We start from the raw sequence: 20,211 nt of genomic DNA on the forward strand, positions 1-20,211 counted from the left end.
CTGCATTGAGCCTGCCATGAGTGGGAAAGTGCGGGGTACAAATGTAACAAAAATAAAAAAATAAATAAAAACCTCCTTGGTCTGTGCCTTAATCCGGCTCTGACCGTATGAGTCCTCCTCTGAAAAGTAATATGGATCCTCATCTGACTCCCATGAGCAGTTCTAATTAGACTCTTCTGCATACTCAGAGGCAATTGAATGAGTCTGCACCAACACCAACCTTGGCCTGGTGGAGCAAGGTCCGAGCCCTGAGGTACAGTCCTATTGTTAGACTCCAGGGAAGTTTTCTCCCCCGATATCAAGAGCGGCACTGCATGCCCAGATGTCGAGGTCGACACCCTGCAAGGCACCGGCATCGAAGATTCGGGCACCAGCACTGATCGAGCCTTGGAGAGGGCCTGGAGTTGTTCTGCTGGTGGTGCAAGCGCCCTCAGTACCTGAGCGGGAGACCCCTGCAGTAACTGCATCAGCTTCTCTCAGAACATGCTCCAGAACCACTCATTAAAGTTGGCCATCGGCAAAGGCATGGGAGCTGGGGAAGAGGCAGTCTGAGAAGACGCCGGTGCTGAACCGATGGCGAGGACCAGGCTGCTCAATGACTTGTGCACCGGCACCTCTTCTAAGGAGGGAGAGCACTTCTTCCAGTGCCAGTGCTTCTCGGGCATAGGTAAATGTGCTCTGAGGAAGATAGGTGCTTATGCTTCTTGGGTTTCCCCCGATGCATAGAGCCTCAATCCCTCAGTGCCGATGAGGAGGTCCACCGAACCCGTGCATGTCCTCGGTGTTGGGTCCGATGCTTACTGGTCCCGGGGCCTGCAATCAACACTCAGCATTGAGAAGGATGAAGACCCACTCAATGCTGGTGCACTCCCTGTGGATACCAAAGTCTGAGCAGCCATGGAGGTAGATGCCGCCAGTGCCAAAGTCAATGGTCCGGCTTTCTAGGACCCAAAACGTTGCTCTGTTTGAGCCAGTCGCATTTGCTGAGTTCTCACCTGCATTCTTAAACAGAGATCACAATCAGAGGGGACATGATTTGTTCCAAGGCACCCAATGTACCAATTGTGCGGGTCCATGGCAGAAATCATGCATCTGCATTTGGCACACCTCTTGAAGCCACTGGAGGTCTTCCTGGATATCAAAAAAAGAATTTTGGCCAAAGTAAACTCCTCGATCTTGGAATTCTCAAAAAGGGACACGCTCCAATCGAGGTCGGAGATGCAGCTTAAACTGGGCAGCCACACCAAAATATTCTTGTTCGTACATCCAATTTTTCAAGATATTTAAGAGGCCAGTCCACAATTCCAAAGCTACACAAGAGTACAGGAATCGTAAGCTGGTTGATAGCCTGTACCTTATTCTTCAATGTTAGAAGACTTTTCAGTATCAATTTTAATCTCCTGTCTTACCCTTTTCTTGTCTTTTCTTTCAGTACCTTATGCTGGACTGATGCTCCTTCCTCTGCTGCTAGATATTTTTATACCCCTTCCTGTTCAAGTTCCTTGATGGCTCAGTCATCAGTCAGAGAGATATTTTCAGCTTTACTCAATTTTCCTCCTAGGAATATTGCTTTAGCACATTTATTCCAGGCCAAAAGTCATCCTGATGTCATCTACAAAGCTTTTCACAAAACAGAGCTGTTCCACCATAGGTTGATCGCTGAAACTGTAGAGATTCAAATCATCTATAAACAGCAAGTGGTCTTTGCCAGCTCTAGGGTTAAGACTAAATTTATTTATTTATCACATTTATACCCCACATTTTCCCACATGTTTGCAGGCTCAATGTGGCTTACAATATACCGAAATGGCTATCGCCAGTCCAGTAGTTATACAAATACAATAAATTGTGGTAGTCAGAGAGGATAGAAGGAACAGGGTATAAAGGGAATAAGGGTAAAGGTAAATCCATAACCCAAACAGTTAATATGTGTATTCAAAGGGTTAAATGCTCAGTAAAACAAGAATGGTGACAAGGAGTCTCTGTGAAATATTCCTCTTTGGATCCTGACATACTGTACATCTTCATACTCTAGATGGAGAGTGGTTTCCCTCAGTTTCATGGTGAAGTTAATGTACTCAATCAATTTAGAGATTATTTTGTGCATTTTAAAGCAATTCATTATCCAGGAGTGCGGGGCACTATCAAAAGCTTTCTTTTCATCAATCCATGTTGCTTTCTGCTTTTCTGAGCACTAATTGTGATAGCTTTATTTAGCAACAGCTGGTCTTTCGTTTTCCATGCTCCTCTCTTATTGCCCTTCTGCTGTTACCATGATATTACAGTCTATATGATCGTATATTGTCTGTCTGTATGTATTGCAGTGAACAGCATATACAAGCGTTCTTCCTGTTAGCCAAAGCAGTGTCAAATCTGGCTACCTGATCAATTGATTTTTGCCGTTTGCCATGGCTTGGTGAAGGAATTTTGACTGCTTCAGCCAAATGTTGGTTACTCTAGCTGGGCCAAGGCTCCTCCAATTCGGGCAGGGCCGGCCCTAGGGTTTCTAGCGCCTTCCTGCAGTCTATTAGTTGGCGCCCCTCCCCATCCAGGGGTGGGATCACTATGGCTCTGCCCCCACAGTAGACACACCCCTTTTACCAGCCATGGCATCAATGAAAATAGTACACCAGTATAGAAGAAAAATAACTTAGCACACAGACCAGGAATTAGGAGAACAGACAGTCTTGCCAACTCTGAAAAACAATGTGTTATCAAAATTTTAGAATCTAACAAACAGATCCCTATTCAGACACTTGGCCTTGCAGTCACACATGTAGAACAGAGATAGCCCCTCTTCAAATTCTTCAAAAATTAACCTGAAATCCTAAGAAGTTAGACTCTGCATGCAGCACAATAGCCTTCCCACCGAGCACAGCTTAGGATCTAGCTAGGGCAGACTTAATCAGCATAAACTAACATATTCTACAATCTGAGTTGGACAGACTAACAGGAGTTACTGAAGTGGGAATAAGAGATTGGTGATGGTTAGGAATTGAAAGCAGGCATCTAGCCCTCCTGTCCTGTGAGTTGCTGTGTTGGGGGTGGAGGTGGAAAAGGGTGGGTCAGGTGCAGCATTAAACAGCAGTCTCTGACAAAACAAGGGTCCAGGCTCTACTGTGCTGTCTCTGAGCCCTCTCTGGGCTGGATTCCAGCTCCTGGTTTCACTCTCAATCCCAATGTGTTGAAGGGGTGGCTGCAGAGAATACTATGCTGCTGCTTAGATCCTGAGCTCAGCCAGGCATAGTGAGTGCCTGTGCTGGAGCCTCCTCAGACTTTCCTTCTTGCCCTGAAGCCGCTAGTCACCGGGGGGGGGGGGGGGGGGGCAGGGGGCAGAGGTTAGCTGAGCTCCCACAAGTTATTTCGGAGCCAGATTCAGTTGGAGCAGTGACATCCTCTGACAAACACAAGGAGGATATTTCTCTGCTTGGGAGGGGGGAGGGGACGGGACGCTTTGGAGCCAGACTGAGATGAGCTGCAGAGATTAGATACTGAAAAACAAAAGCCTCAGCAGAGCTTGCTTGCTTGCAAAGCGCCCTTGAAGGCAGGCGCCCCCCTGCAGTGCTTACCCTGTTTACCGGGTTTGACCGGCCCTGAATTCGGGGCTCTTTTTAACCTGGTTTCCAACTCTTTGGCTGTAATGTTTACCCGTTCCAAATTCTCCTGTATGGAGAGTAGGCATTTGCATTTTGGTTATGCTCTACACAGGATCCCCATCTACATTTCTCCAGAACGTTTCTGTTTCAGCTTTAGTTGGTGATTTCACTGTACTGATGTTCTTTCCCAGTTCCTTGTAGAACTATTTTGGAGTTTTCTCTAAATAATTTGTTTCGTCATCTCTCTTTTCTAGTTTCTTCATATCTCTGCAATTTTTGTGCTTCAACTGGTGTTTTCAATTTATTATTGGAGTATATTGCACGTAAGATCTTCCTAGTGGAATCTTCTGCCCATGGTTTTTCCTTCGCGCCAAAGATTCTACCACACCCAGCACATGGATTGATCTAATTGGTTTGTGGTGACACTGTTTGCTCCTCAAACTCCTGCCCTCCTGTGTCCACAGTGCAGCACTATCTTCAGTTTGACTCTGCATGTTTGTTCATTTTAACGTTTGTCCTCAACACTGTAGTCATGCTAATGTTAAAATCATGCTTTTAGAGTTTTTAAATGTTTTATTATAGATATTTATGACTTCAAGTTTATGGTTTATTGTTTAAGGTTTTAATATAAATTACCATGTCTGGTTTGACAGTTGTTGCACCTGACACAGTCTCCTGTAGGGCAAAATGTGGTCACACTGAGCATAGTATCTCCTTTGGACCAATAAAAGCCTTTTTCAAATTATTACTTCATTCTTCATTTGATGATCTGCTGTTATTTCTGCTGGTTCAAGCATTGCAGAGCCCTGCCTCCTCTATTCATTCCCACACTCAGTAATGAAAAAGGATCACTTTTCTCTGGAATCTATGGTGGATGTTGAGGCTTCTCCAACTGAATCTTACACCACACTCAGAATATGTAAATAGTTTCACTCCTGTGTGGATTTTCTAGTGTGTGGTGAAGTTGGCCTACCAATTAAACCTTTTACTAAACAAATACATATACATTGTTTCACTGTAGAATAAATTCTATAGAGCAAATTGAGGTTACTTTCTCATGACTGAAAACTTTACTAAGTGCATGTTTTTTCAGTCCTGAATGTATTCTCTGGTGCTTTCTGAGATTTGTTTTGTCACACTCATTGTCTGTAAATGGTTTCACTCCCATGAAGTTCTCTGGTGCACTTTGAGGTCTGCCTTTTGATGGAAACTTTTACCGCACTCACAACATATACATGGTTTCACCTCTGTGTGGATTGTCTGGTGCTTGATGAGGTATGATTTGTGAATAAAGCTTTTTCCACACTCAGTACATGTAAATGGTTCTTTTACTCCTGTATGAATTCTCTGGTACACTGCAAGAGATAACTAGGTGCCCTTGACCTGGATTGGCCACTGTCGGTGACAGGATGCTGGGCTAGATGGACCTTTGGTCTTTCCCAGTATGGCACTACTTATGTACTTATGTACTTATGTACTTATGTACTTACATAAGGTTTTACCACACCTAGTACACCACTTAGTACAAGTTTATGGTTTTAATCCTGTATGCCTTCTCTGGTGGGTGGTGAGCTGCATCTTCTGCCTGAAGCTTTTGCCACACTCAGTACATGAAAATGGTTTTACTCCTGTGTGAATTCTCCAGTGCACAGTGAGTGTTACTTTCTGACTAAAGCATTTACCACATTCAGTACACTGAAAAGGTTTCTCTCCAGTGTGGATTCTACCATGTGTTGTGAGATATGACTTGTGAAGAAAGCTTTTTCCACATTCAGTGCAAGTAAATGGTTTTACTCCTAAATGGGTTTTCTGGTGCCTTGCGAGTTTTGTTTTGTCAATAAAGCCTTTCCCACACTCACTGCATGCAAATGACTTCACTCCCGAATGACTTTTCTGGTGCACTGCAAGATATGCCTTCTGCCTGAAACTTTTACCACATTCTGTACAAGTAAATGGTTTCATTCCTGTATGAATACTTTTTGTGAGAGATGCCGTCATACTGGAACTCTTACCACACTCAGTACCCGTGGATAGATTCACTCCTGTGTGAATGCTCTTGTGTTTTGTGAGAGATTTTATCAGACTAAAGCTTTTACCACATTCAGTGCACGTAAAGGGTTTTGTATGGACTCTCTGGTGCTTCATGAGGTCTTGGTTCACATAGAAGCTCTTACCACACTCAGTACATGCAAATGGTTTTACTCCTGTGTGGATTCTCCAGTGCACTGTGAGTGTTGCCTTTTGGCCAAAGCATTTACCACACTCAGAACACTGAAATGGTTTCTCTCCAGTGTGGATTCTTTGGTGATTGCTAAGGTCTCCCTTCTGAAAAAAGCTTTTGCCACATATAGTACATGGAAATGATTTCACTCCAGAATGGAATCTCTGGTGCGCTTTCAGGTTATTTTTATGACTGAAACTCTTACCACACTCAGTACATATAAATGGTTTTACACCTGTGTGGATTCTCTGGTGCTTTTTGAGGTATGATTTCCAATTGAAGCTTTTACCACACTCAGTACACGAAAATGGCTTCACTCCTGTATGTATTCGCTGGTGCATTGAGAGAGATGGTTTCTGACTGAAGCTTTTACCACACTCGGTACATGTAAATGCTTTTACACCTGTGTGGATTCTCTGGTGCTTTGTGAGGTCTTCCTCCTGACTGAAACATTTACCACACTCAGCACATTTAAACAGTTTCACCCCAGAAAGGATTCTACGGTGCACTGTGAGTTTTCCTTTCCGACGGATGCCATTATCAAAGACAGAACAGGGATGTTGTCTTTCTTCTTTCAGCTGTTTCTGGTATTTTGCGAGGTTTGCCTTCCTACAAAACATTTTTTCAGATTTACTAGAAGAGAGTGATTTCACAGCAGCAGTTTTTTTATTCTCTGTGAATGCTTTCTTGTGACTGAACTTTTTCTTACATTCTGAATCTGAAACTGGTCTCTCTTCTGGGTGGAATTTTCCATTTCTTGTGGTGTTTTCTTCCTGTTCAAAGCTATTGTCACAACCAGTACATGAAAATATTTGTTTATCAGTGTTTTTCTGGTATTCTGTAACGTTTACTTTATTGATACAGCGTTTCCCATATTCTGTACTTGTACATATTCTAGTTTCTTCATTATTTTTCTGGTGTTGCATTAGCTCTTTCTTTTTAGTGAAATCTTTCTCATACATGCATGCTTTCTGTTGTCCTTGTTCTTTTTCAGTGAAGTTTTTTCCACAGTCTGTATATTTAAAAGGTCTTTCTTCTGTGTCAGATCCCTGCCATGATTTCAGAGTTACACAATGACTGAGGAATATGTCACAAATATCACATAAACATCTTTGATCTTTCATTCGGTTTTTCTGTTCCTCCCCTGTATGTATGATATTGCCGGTACTTTGCTCAGGTGGAACTGAGCCTCTTGCTGATTTTTTTCCCTTATTTTGATATTTTCTTTTTTCTCCCTTGTCAGAACATAAAGACATTTCTTCTTTGCCACTTTCTGATAACATCTCTTCCCCTTCAGGCTTCTCACTGAGGTTCCAGTGATGTATTCCTGCATTACTGTTTCTGGAATGATCTTTTTCTAGATTAAAAAATAAAGAAAAAGTGAACATTGGGCATTGTTGTAGGAGAAGAGTTTAACCAGATCAGTATATTACCCCTTTGTAAATTTGCCACCCCCTCACTGCTGAATATATATTTCTTTCCAAGCTAATCATTGCAAGAGATGTAGATAATAATAATAATAAAACTTTATTTATAACCCGTTATATTTTTTAAAGTCTAAGCGGGGAACAAATCACATACCAAATATAAAAAAAGCAATAAAAATTATTTCTTTACACAACAGACCATACAAAAAACTGTACAATTCAAACATACAGCAGATTAAAATTTACATAGTATTAACATAATTTATACATCAGAGGAGCCAAAATCCAGAAGAAATAAATGAGTTTTCAATGCTTTTTTAAACTGGTCCATATTTTGTATTGAACGAAGTTCAATGGGTAAAGCATTCCATAATTTCGGACCTTTGATGTAGAAAATGAATGATCTACATTCTTCTAAATAAACCTGATGTGATCATACATTCTGATATTTTTTAAATTAATTTTTATTAAGAATTACAAGACAGTAAAAACCAAAATACAATAACACAGCCTAAAAATAATAATGACATACTATCAAGCCTTGTTCTAACAAAGATAAATAACCTAAATTGGTTTAATTTTCATTTGTTTAAATCTAACCCATACCCCCCCCCCCCCAAACCACTCCACCCTCTCCCTCCCAATCAATAACAACCTAAAGAAAAAAAGAGGGGGAGGGTGTCAAAATCCTGCTGTGTTCCTTACGCTGGAATTAGACCCAACTACTAAACAAATGTAAGAGACCTTCTGAGTTAGTAATTAAGAATCCCTCTCCAAACTGGCTCCCATATTTTTCGAAACTTAATCCAACGTCTGGTGTCATTCCAACCCGCTCTATGCCTCTCAAAAACCAGCATAGCATAGATCAGAATCAACTGCCCACCTTTTGTTGTTTTCCTTGCAAGCCCGCTGGGGTGCTCTGATGCTGCCCTATGATGTCATCAAACGAGGCATTAAATCCTGGAAGCGGCCCGACAGCGGCTGAGCTGATTTGGAGTCCCCCTGCTTGTTCTGAGTGTGGCTGGAGAGGACTATTTTGCTCTGTCCCGAAGATCTGCCCACCTTTTGATGTTTTCCTTGCAAGTCCACTGGGGGTGTTCTAACTCTGCCCTGTGATGCTGTCAACTGAAGCACTAAATCCCAGAAGCAGCCCGTCGGTGGCTTGCGTAAGGTGTGAGCAGAAGCCGAGGGCCCCTTAGGAAGCCCCTTGGAGAGCCCCTGGAAGTGCGGGCAGTAGATCATTTATTGAAGGGTTTGTTAAGTTTTAATGTGAAAATGTGTTTTGCTTCTATTCCTGTTATTCATGGGCGTGGCTGTTATGGGGAGTTGGGCATAGGGAGGGGGAGGGTGTGGAGGGATAGGGTATTGGTATCAGCACCGTTTGTGGGGGTGGTTAAGAAGGGAGTTGGGTGTGGGCCTGGCCATAATTTGCATGTAGTTTTCATTAATGCATGATCTGTCCGAAATAAGGTTCAAATCAAATGTGATTTAATGGTTGATTCTTCCATTGATGTTTTGTGTATTACAGAGAGTTGGTTGCTGGACTTTGATCTGGCAATCATCACTCAGTTGACTCCTGCTTATGCTGTTTTTTCTTGTCCTTAGGAGAGTAGTGGGGGAAGGGTTTTGGTAGTTTTTTTTAAAGGAGTTTTTGAAATTGCAAGTGCTTAATAATTTTGCGGTAGGTTTCTGTATTGAATTCCTGTTTTGGGGTTCAGTTGTTATGAATGTATTTTTGATTTATAGTCCTCCTGGTTTTTTGTATCATGATTTCTCTTATTTGAATGAAGCTGTTAGTATCTCTGGTTTGTCGTTTAAAGATACCTTGATTTTAGGGAATTTTAATTTGCATGTAGATATGATAGCGTCTGTTTTGGTAGTTCAGGATTTTACTTTTTTAATGTCTCGTTTGGGTTGGTGTTAGTTGGTTTCTGTCGCCAAGCATTCGGGATGGTATATTTTAGATTTGGTGTTTTAGCATGAGGAGAGTTAGTTTAAATTGGCTTCGGATTTAGTGGTTTCTGCCATGCCTTGGTTGGATCATAAGTTGATTTCTTGTAGGTTAGTGGTGCAGGATTTGGATGTGGCTGGTTCTTCTGTAGTACAGGTGGGGAGGCATTTGGAGTTTAGTTTGCAGGAGTTGCACCAAGTGTGGAGCACTGAATTGGGTAAGTTGGAGGGTATGTCTTTAGGCGAAGCTGTGGATTGGTGGCACAGGTCATAAGTACATAAGTATCACAGATCAACTTCACTGAAATCAATTGCAGATACTTATCAAAACCCAAACAGTGAAGAATGACTTTTCAAGGAGGAAAAAAGATCTCATACAACTGTGGCAATTAATTAAAGATTCTTCTGCACACAGTGCAAAACGTAATCATAGATCAACCCCCCCCCCCAAAAAAAAAATGTTTTTTGTTGTTTTTTATCTTGCGTTATAAAATCTTTTCATCATGCGCACTGCCCCACAATCATTTACATACAGTGCTGTTCAAAAACGCACTTGACTTAGAAAGTAAAAAAACTTATCTTTCTTAGTCAAGTGTGTTTTTGAACAGCACTGTATGTAAACAATTGTGGGGCAGTGTGTATGATGTGCCTTAATATTATATGAGATGAAAAGATTTTATAATGCAAGATTAAAAAAAAAACAACAACAAATATTTTTGGGGAGTTTTTGATTTATAATTACTTTTTGCACTGTGTGCAGAAGAATTTTTAATTAATTGTCACAGTTGTATGAGATCTTTTCCCCCCCCTTGAAAAGTCATTTTCCATAAGTACATAAGTATTGCCACACTGGGACAGACCAAAGGTCCATCAAGCCCAGCATCCTGTTTCCAACAGTGGCCAATCCAGGTCACAAATACCCGGCAAGACCCCAAAAAAGTTCAATATGTTTTATGCTGCTTATCCCAGAAATAAGTAGTGCATTTTCCCCAAGTCAATTTAATAATGGTCTATGGACTTTTCCCTTAGAAAGCCGTCCAGACCATTTTAAAACCCACTAAGCTAACCGCATATAGCACATTCTCTGGTAACGAATTCCAGAGTTTAATTACACGTTGAATGAAGAAAATTTTCTCTTGATTCGTATTAAATTTACTACTTTATAGCTTCATCACATGCCCCCTAGTCCTAGTATTTTTGGAAAGAGTAAACAAACAATTCACATCTACCCGTTCCACTCCGCTCATTATTTTATAGACCTCTATCATATCTCCCCTCAGCTGTCTTTTCTCCAAGCTTGATATGTCCTTGGATAAACTGACTCCGGTCCAGCTGTGTGAGTTTAAACATAAGACTCATTTTATGTAGCTCTTGAATTGTATAAAGACATCTGTGGTGACTGTTAAAACGTGTTTTATTTGATGATAGAATTTTTCCAAGGCTCCCTCTCAATCCAGGAAGTTGGTTGATGTGGTGGAGTCTTGTTAATGAGGGTTCTTTGGCATCTAGTCAGAAGATGGCAAATCATATTTAGGCTAAAGTATGTAGGGTTGTGGATTCATGCTTGCTTGTTGGTGATAGTGATGTGAGTAGAGAAGAGATATGGTCAGATTTTAGTCTAGTTGATTCCAAGCAGAGAGAGCGTGTGGTTCAGTCATTGAGAAACTCTAAATAGTCCCTTGAAATCTGAGTACTACAGCGATGTTGAAGACTCTAAAGTCTGAAATATCTGATTCCATGGCTTCTCTTGTTAATAGAATGTTTGATGAAGCCATGGTGCCTTCAATTTTGAAAAAGACAGCTGTTCGCCCTCTGTTGAAGAAACCTTCATTGAATACAGACTGAGTTGAACATTTGCGCCTGATTTCATTTTGCTAAAGTGTTAGAAAAGTTGGTGTTGTGCCAGTTGACCGACTGTGGAGCAGCATTCTTTATTAGATCCTTTCCAGTTTGGTTTTCGTATGTGGCATGATATGGAGACATTGTTGCTTAAAATATTGGATTATACTCGCTCCGGTTTTGCCCAGGGTAATTAGCATTTGCCGATTTGGCTGGATGTGGCAGCAGCCTTTAATACTGTCAACCATGGGCTGCTATTGAAGCAGCTCCAATTGTTTGGGATTGCTGGCAAAGTTCTTGACTGTTTTTGATCTTTCTTGGCGGAAAGTACCTTTCAGGTAGTTTAGTGTTCTTCTAAATCTCGTTGGATGGCAGTGGCTGCTGGGGTTCCGCAGGGCTCCTGTTTGTCTTCGTTGCTGTTTAAATTTGTTCATGCTTCTGCTGTGTAAGGTGCTGGCTGCCCTGGGGTCGGATATCGTCTTTATGCTGATGCTTTGCAGTTTCAGGGGTCCTTTTACAAAGGTGTGCTGAAAAATGGCTTGCAGTAGTGTAGGCGCGTATTTTGGGCGCATGCAAGCCATTTTTCAGCGCGCCTGTAAAAAAGGCCTCTTCCCTCCCCCTCAAAAATGGATGTGTGGCAAAATCAAAATTGCCGCGCATCCATTTTGGGTCTGAGACCTTACCGCCAGCCATAGACCTAGCGGTAAAGAATTTGGGCGGTAATGACCTACGCATGTCAGATGCCACTTGGCGCACGTCCACTACACGCGCCAGAAAAAAATATATTTTTCAGACGCACGCCAAAATTGAAATTACCGCAAGGGCTACGTGGTAACCGGGAAGTAACTCCAATTTGGCACTCATTGAGCGCGCCTAGGCACCTACACGGCTTAGTAAAAGGGGCCCTCACTTTGCTGTGCCTACTGTGGTGGACAGAGTCAAATTGGTTGAGTCTCATTTTCGAACACTGCAGGCGAGGATGGGGGCTAATGGGTTGGCCTTGAATGTAGCAAAATCACTACAAAATAAACTGTACAATACAATATAAGGTGCTCATAGACACTTTATACTCAACAACATTTTGTCTAAAAACAAAAAAGAGGAAAAGACCTCAAAAGACCCAGGCGAACAATAAAATGTTGCAGACTTACAAGAAAAAAACAAAATATTTATATATATAGAGAGAGTACATATTATTACATGTATCTCCTTGTTTCTTTTTATTTCCATTCTAGCAATCAATCCCAGTCTATACTGCTAATATTCTGTAGTGGATGCTTCTCTTTGTTTCCAATGACCTGCTATTGTACATTGAGTCACTGTAATACCCATCTTAACCAAGCATCTTTTCTCCTTGCTGAATCTTCTTGGTACCAACCCTTAATAGGTCAATTTTTGGCTCAATCCCCACTGCCTCTACAATTAACCTTATTTTTTTTTTGTTACATTTGTACCCCGTGCTATCTCACTCATGGCAGGCTCAATGCGGCTTACATGGGGCAATGGAGGGTTAAGTGACTTGCCCAGAGTCACAAGGAGCTGCCTGTGCCTGAAGGTAAAATTATGTATCATACCTGATAATTTTCTTTCCATTAATCATAGCTGATCAATCCATAGACTGGTGGGTTGTGTCCATCTACCAGCAGGTGGAGATAGAGAGCAAACTTTTGCCTCCCTATATGTGGTCATGTGCTGCCGGAAACTCCTCAGTATGTCGATATCAAAGCTCCATCCGCAGGACTCAGCACTTAGAGAATTACACCCACGAAGGGACACTCTGCCCAGCTCACCACCGCCGAAACGGGGGAGGGGAATTAACCCAGCTCATCCCCACACAAGTGGGGGAGGGGAATCCGTCCAGCTCATCCCCGCGGAGCGGGGGAGGGACACCACACCCGCCGATGCGGGGGGATCTGGCTTATCCTGCAACCGCAACCGCGGGAGGAGCTGACTGACCCTAACACCGCCGAAGCGGGAGGGGTACAAAGCTGCCCTACAGCCGCACGAAGCGGGAGGGAGTGCCGGCAGAATTTAAATCTCAATCCAGCCCCGTAAAACGGAGGGGAGAGGAATGCAGCAGCTCACTGTAACACAAACTCGTCTCAACTCTTGAAGAATCCAAGTGAAAGAAGAACTTGAACACGAAGTCCTCCTGAAGTAACTGAAGGCTAAACTTGAACCTAAAATTCAACCAGAATATAAACAGTACAGATATCTGGGAGGGGCTATGGATTGATCAGCTATGATTAATGGAAAGAAAATTATCAGGTATGATACATAATTTTACCTTCCATATCATCAAGCTGATCAATCCATAGACTGGTGGGATGTACCGAAGCAGTACTCACCCAGGGCGGGACATAGAAATCCCTGACCGCAACACTGAAGCTCCAAACCGGGCCTCCGCCCGAGCAGCCACAGTCAAGCGGTAATGCCTGGCAAAGGTATGGGCCGAAGCCCAAGTTGCCGCCTTGCAAATCTCTTCCAAGGAGACGGACCCTAAGCCGCTGCAATGGCTTCCTTGCCCATCTTGCCACTGTAGGCTTAGAAGCCTGCAGACCCTTACGAGGACCTGTAAACAGGACAAACAGATGATCCGATTTCCGGAAATCATTGGTCACTTCCAAGTATCTGATGATGACTCGTCTCACATCCAGAAATTGAGAGCAGAGTATTCCTCTGGGTAGACCTCCCTACGAAAGGAAGGGAGACAGAGCTGCTGAATCACATGGAAGCGAAAAACAATCTTGGGCAGGAAGGAAGGCACTGTGCGAATAGTCACTCCTGCCTCAGTGAACTGCAGAAAAAACTCTCGACATGAGAGTGCCTGGAGCTCGGAAACTCTTCTGGCTGAAGTGATAGCCACCAAAAAGACTGCTTTCAACGTCAGGTCTTTCAGAGATGCCCTCGACAAGGGTTCAAAAGGCGGCTTCTGCAATGCTCTTAGCACCAGGTTGAGATTCCACGCAGGCACCACTGAGTGCAGAGGAGGGCGCAGGTGATTAACTCCCTTGAGAAAGCGCACCACATCTGGCTGTGAAGCCAGGGAAGCACCCTTCAGGCGGCCCCTGAAGCAAGCCAGAGCCGCTACCTGAACTTTCAGGGAACTGAGCGACAGGCCTTTGTCCAGACCTTCTTGCAGGAACGCCAACACTGAAGAAATTGGAGCAGTGAAGGGAGAAAGTGAGCCTGCTTCACACCACGCTGCAAAGATACGCCAAACCCTGGCGTAAGCAGTAGAAGTAGAGCGCTTCCTCGCTCTCAGCATAGTGGCGATGACCTTGTCTGAGAAGCCCTTCTTTCTCAGACGCTGCCGCTCAATAGCCAGGCCGTAAGACCAAAGGGGGAGGGATCCTCCATCACCACGGGACCCTGATGTAACAGGCCCTGCTCCACTGGCAGCCGCAGAGGATCGCCGACTGAGAGCCTGATCAAGTCCGCATACCAGGGACGTCTGGGCCAATCCGGACCCACCAGGATTACCCTGCCGGGATGCTTTGCCACCCGGTCTAGCACCCTGCCCAACATGGGCCAGGGCGGGAACACATAGAGAAGCTCTTGTGTCGGCCACTGTTGGAGAAGAGCATCTACTCCCAGGGATCGAGGGTCCCGTCCTCTGCTGAAAAAGCGCGGCACTTGGCAATTGGCCGATGACGCCATCAGATCTAGGCTCGGCTGGCCCCAGCGCTTCGTGATGTCCAAGAACGCCTGAGCAGATAGCTGCCACTCTCCGGGCTCCAAGGTATGGCGACTGAGAAAGTCCACCTTGACATTCATGACTCCGGCAATGTGGGCCGCTGAAAGCTGCTCCAGGTTCGCTTCCGCCCACTGGCATAGATTCATAGCCTCCTTGGCTAGAGGGGCGCTCTTGGTACCTCCCTGGCGGTTGACATAGGCCACAGCCGTGGCATTGTCCGACAGGACCCGTACAGGCTTCAACACCAGTACCGGGATGAACTCCAACAACACCAACCGAATGGCTCTGAGTTCCAGGAGGTTGATAGACCACTTGCCTCTGCAGGAGACCAGAGCCCCTGCGCTGTCCTTCCCAAGCAGTGGGCTCCCCAGCCCATCAAAGAGGCGTCTGTCATGACGACAATCCACTCCGGGGTCACCAGAGGCATTCCTGCAGACAACTTATCTGTCTGCGTCCACCAGCTCAGCGCCTTGCGCACTGCTGGGTCCAAGGGAAGGCGCACAGCATACTCCTCCAACATCGGAGTCCAGCGCAGCAGCAGATTGTTGTAGTGGTCTCATATGAGCCCTGGCCCAGGGCACTACTTCCATCGTGGCCGGCATAGAGCCCAACAGCTGCACGTAGTCCCAAGCCCGAATAGGAGAGGCTACTAGGAACTAGTCCACCTGAGCCTGAAGCTTGACAATCCGATTGTCTGGCAGGAACACTCTGCCCACTTGGGTGTCGAATCGAACTCCCAGATACTCCAGGGACTGAGTCGGGCGCAGCTGGCTTTACTCCCAGTTGATGATCCACCCCAGGGAGCTCAAAAGAGCAACCACCCGGTTCACAGCTTTGCCGCACTCTGCATAAGAGGGGGCTTGGATCAGACGTCCAGATAAGGATGGACTTGAACTCCTTCCTTCCTCAGGAAGGCCGCGATGACCACCATTACTTTGGAGAAGGTCCGCGGAGCAGTAGCCAACCCGAACGGGAGGGCTCTGAACTGGAAGTGTCGGCCCAGTACTGCAAGACGCAGAAAGCGTTGAAGAGGAGGCCAGATGGGAATATGCAAGTACGCTTCCTTGATGTCCAAGGATGCCAGGAACTCTCCTGCCTTCACTGCCGCTATAACAGAGCGGAGGGTCTCCATGCGAAAGTACCGAACTTTCAAGGCCCAATTGACCCCTTTGAGGTCGAGGATAGGCCGTACAGAACCTCCTTTCTTTGGTATCACAAAGAAAAAGGAGTAACGTCCCTTGCCAAGCTGATTTTCTGGCACCGGAACGACCGCACCCAGGCGGATCAGATTGTCCAAGGTCTGCTGCACTGCCACAGCTTGACCGGAGACTTGCAGGGAGAGAGTACAAACCCGTCTTTTAAGGGTCGGCAGAACTCTAGCTTGTAGCCGTCTCTGATGACTTCCAGCACCCAAGCGTCTGAAGTTATTGTGGTCCACTCGCCCATAAACGAGGACAGCCGTCCTCCAATCTGCACTGAGGCGTGGACCAAGGCCCCGTCATTGGGTACGAGACCCTGGGGGAGAACCGGAGGGAGCACCTCCGGGACGGCGGTCTCTGCGAAAGGAATGCTGCTTGGGGGAGAAGTTCCTCTTGAAGGAAGAGGGGGCAGAGGATCCCGACCTGCCCGGGCGGTACCGACGGGCTTCCTGAAACCGTCCTCTGGAGGTACCAGGGCGAGTACTAGCCCGAGCCCTGACCTCTGGTAACTTCTTGCCCTTAGACGTGCCGAGATCGGTCACGATTTTGTCCAGCTCGACCCCAAAGAGCAGCTTGCCTTTAAAAGGCAATCTAGCCAGGCGGGATTTAGAGGCGTGGTCAGCAGACCAATGCTTCAGCCAAAGCCACCGCCGCGCAGAGATTGTCTGAGCCATGCCTTTAGCTGAGGCTCTCAAGACATCATACAGCAAGTCTGCCAAATAGGCTAAGCCCGATTCCAGGGCCGGCCAATCAGCCCTCAAGGAATGATCCGAGGGGGAAGCCCGCTGCACCATAGTCAGGCACGCCCTGGCCACATAGGAGCCGCAAACTGAGGCCTGCAAACTTAAAGCAGCCGCCTCATAGGACGACCTTAAGGCCGCCTCCAATCTTCTGTCTTGGGCGTCCTTTAGGGCCGTGCCACCTTCCACCGGCAACGCCGTTTTCTTAGTCACCGCAGTGATTAAAGAATCCACGGTAGGCCACAGAAAGGCCTCACGTTCACTTACAGGCAAAGGATAGAGGCGGGACATAGCCCTAGCCACTTTAAGGCTCGCTTCCGGGACATCCCATTGAGCCGAAATTAAGGTGTGCATGGCATCATGCACGTGGAAGGTTCTAGGCGGGCGTTTCGTCCCCAGCATAATGGCAGAGCCAACAGGGGCTGAGGGAGAGACGTCCTCCGGAGAGGAAATCTTCAAAATGCCCATGGCCTGCACAAACAGGTTGGGCAAATCCTCTGAGCTAAAAAGTCGCGCTGCAGAGGGGTCATCCGCTCCATCCGAGCAGGGATCCGTCTCCTCCAAGGAATCCGCAAAGGACCGTTGGGAGAACTCAGATACGCTGCCCTCATCTACATCGGAGGAGACAAAGTCCTCCAAGGCCTGGGAATCAACCCGAGGGCGTTTACCTCTGGGGGCCTCAACCTCTTTACCTGACGAGGGAGCAGGGGCAGCGTTCTGCATAAGGAAGGCCTGATGCAGCAGCAAAATAAACTCGGGGGAGAAACCCCCCAGACTGTGCACTTCCGCAGCCTGGGCAACAGCCCTAGACGCACCCTCAACCGGCGCTCGCAAGAGCGGGGGAGAGACATGCTGCGCATCCAAGATGGCGTCCAGCGCGACACTCCGCGAAGGAGCCGCGCGGGAAAAACGGCGCTTAATTTTAGCCGCCTTTGTGCCGTCGCCCAAATTAAGGGCGTTCATGGCATTAATGTCTCCTACCTCAAGGGCGGCCCAAGAAGAAGCCGTCCGAGCCGCGTGGCCGGCCAAGATGGCGGAGGCGAGGAGCGGGGGATGGGCGTTTATGGCGGGAAAAACCGCCACACCGGAGGAAGGACCGGGACACTCATCGGTCACAAAACTGTCACCCAACAAGGGCGAATCAGACTTTAAGACCCCCGCATCCCCTCTAGAAGCGCCCAAGCGATCCGGGGAGCGACTCTTTACGCCCTCGCCCTCCGACGCCATATGCCACGTGGAGATAAATCGGGGAACCCCCTGCCCGCTATAAAAAGGTAAAAATTACCTGCTTTCCGCTCCGAGCTGTAACGACCTGGTGTCCCAGTGAGTAGCTGCAATGAACGTTTAAATAAACGTCGAAATAAACGCCTTTAAGGACGTTCAAAATTTTTTTTTTTTTTTTTTTTAACGGAGCCAGTGGGAGGGGGGAGAAAAGGAGGGACCTGGCACCACCAGGTTTGCACTTGCTCAAAAGAGCCCTCAACCCCAGGCACTCAACAAAACCTAAAAATTAGGCTTGGAGGCCTAGCCAGAGCTGCTGCTGTGTGTGACCACCACCTGCTGAGATAGAGAACATACTGAGGAGTTTCCGGCAGCACATGACCACATATAGGGAGGCAAAAGTTTGCTCTCTATCTCCTCCTGCTGGTAGATGGACACAACCCACCAGTCTATGGATTGATCAGCTTGATGATATGGAAGTGGGAATCGAACTCAGTTCCTCAGGACCAAAGTCCACCACCCTAACCACTAGGCCACTCCTCCACTCCAAAAAAAAACTACCAACTGTGCAGAAGAGTTGCTTCCCCCTGACTATCTCTCCAACATCTATATGAAGTCTTTCGGTATGTCATTTTTAACCTTACCAGTGTTAAATACCATCACTTTAAAAATTCGTTTTTTCTTACTGTCAAATAGATCAGTCCAGAACTTGTAGGTTATATTCATTTAATCCAGCTTCAAAACTCCCGACGGGGACCCGTTTCCCCCTCCAGCTTTTTCAAGGGAGAAAATGGAAGCGCTTTGTCTTCTTCCTCAGAACACAATTGCTGCTGATTCAGATATTCTGTAGAAAAGTTTATATTTATATTTATGGATTCCAGGGCCCTGTTCTTTCCTGGTTCTCCTCTTACCTCTCGCTTCGTTCTTTCAACTTCCATCCCGCTTTCTGTTGGTGTGCCTCAGGGTTCTGTCCTTGGACCCCTCCTCTTCTCCATCTATACCTCTTCCCTTGGTACCCTGATTTCATCCCATGGCTTCCAGTACCATCTTTACGCAGATGACTCTCAGATCTACATCTCCACCCCTGAAATCTCTACCTCGATCCATGACAAAATCTCAGCCTGCTTGTCTGACATTGCTGCTTGGATGTCTCAACGCTTGGATGTCTAAAGCTCAACATGACCAAAACTGAACTTCTCATTTTTCCCCCTTTCTCTATCTCTGTTAATGGCACTCACATCCTCCCTGTCTCCTCGGCTCGTAATCTTGGAGTCATCTTTGATTCCTCTCTCTCCTTCTCTGCCCATATTCAACAGATCGCCAAAACCTGTCGCTTCTTTATCTACAACATTAGCAAAATTTGCCCCTTCCTTTCTGAATACGCTGCCAGAACCCTTATCCAAACCCTTGTCGCCTCTCGCTTGGACTATTGCAATTTACTTCTTACTGGTCTTCCACTCAGCCATCTCTCTCCTCTCCAATCTGTCCAAAATTCTGCGGCACGACTTGTTTTCTGCCAGAATCGTTATACCCATACTAGCCCGCTCCTCAAGTCACTTCACTGGCTCCCTGTCCACTTCCACATTCAGTTTAAACTTCTCGTACTGACCTTTAAATGCATCCACTCTGCAGCCCCCCATTACCTCTCCGCTCTCATCTCTCCCTACATTCCTCCCCGTGAACTCCGCTCGCTTGACAAATCTCTCTTGTCGTCCTCCTCCTCCTCCACTGCTAACTCCAGGCTTCGCTCCTTTTCTCTCGCGGCACCTTATGCCTGGAATAGACTTCCTGGACCTATACGTCTAGCTCCATCTCTACCTGTTTTCAAATCTATGCTGAAAACCCACCTTTTCACTGCTGCTTTTAGCTCCTAGCCACAATTGCCCTCCCCTTGTCCCTTCCTCCCTTCTCACCCATTACTTCCCTCACCCGTAACTGTCTTGTTTGTCTGTATTACTTAGATTGTAAGCTCTTTTGAGCAGGGACTGTCTCTTTGTATCAGGTGTTCAGCGCTGTGTGCGTCTGGTAGCGCTATACAAATGATAATAATAATAATAATGTCTTGAATGCAGCAAACACTCAGATTTTATGGCTAGCTCGTTCAGGTGAGGATTGTTCTTTTTCCGGTTTAAACACAGTAACATAGTAAATGACGGCAGATAAAGACCTGTATGGTCCATCCAGTCTGCCCAACAAGATAAACTCATTTTACATGGTATGTGATACTTTATATGTATACCTGAGTTTAATTTGTCCTTGCATTTCTCAGGGCACAGACTGTAGAAGTCTGCCCAGTACTGTTCTTGTACTAAGTTCTGAAG

The 20,211-nt window shown here is 45.9% G+C and overlaps 2 protein-coding genes across 2 annotated transcripts in view; both read right to left on the reverse strand.

Annotated features, from left to right (window-relative positions):
- Positions 1-5,098: 5,098 nt before the first annotated feature.
- LOC115459351 (gastrula zinc finger protein XlCGF57.1-like) lies at positions 5,099-6,913 on the reverse strand. The gene has a single exon (XM_030189191.1). It carries the CDS (start codon positions 6,777-6,779, stop codon positions 5,127-5,129), a length of 1,653 nt encoding a protein of 550 aa, XP_030045051.1. The 5' UTR covers positions 6,780-6,913; the 3' UTR covers positions 5,099-5,126.
- Positions 6,884-20,211, reverse strand: part of LOC115459354 (zinc finger protein 282-like) — a 54,722-nt gene continuing 41,394 nt past the window's right edge. The window contains exons 4-5 of the mRNA XM_030189192.1: positions 6,986-7,174; positions 6,884-6,894 (exon numbers count right to left, since the gene is read on the reverse strand). Of these exons, the coding sequence (XP_030045052.1) occupies positions 6,884-6,894; positions 6,986-7,174 (200 nt within the window). The remainder of the gene's footprint in view (positions 6,895-6,985; positions 7,175-20,211) is intronic.

Source organism: Microcaecilia unicolor, unplaced genomic scaffold (genome assembly GCF_901765095.1).
Source record: "Microcaecilia unicolor unplaced genomic scaffold, aMicUni1.1, whole genome shotgun sequence".
NCBI lineage: Eukaryota > Metazoa > Chordata > Amphibia > Gymnophiona > Siphonopidae > Microcaecilia > Microcaecilia unicolor.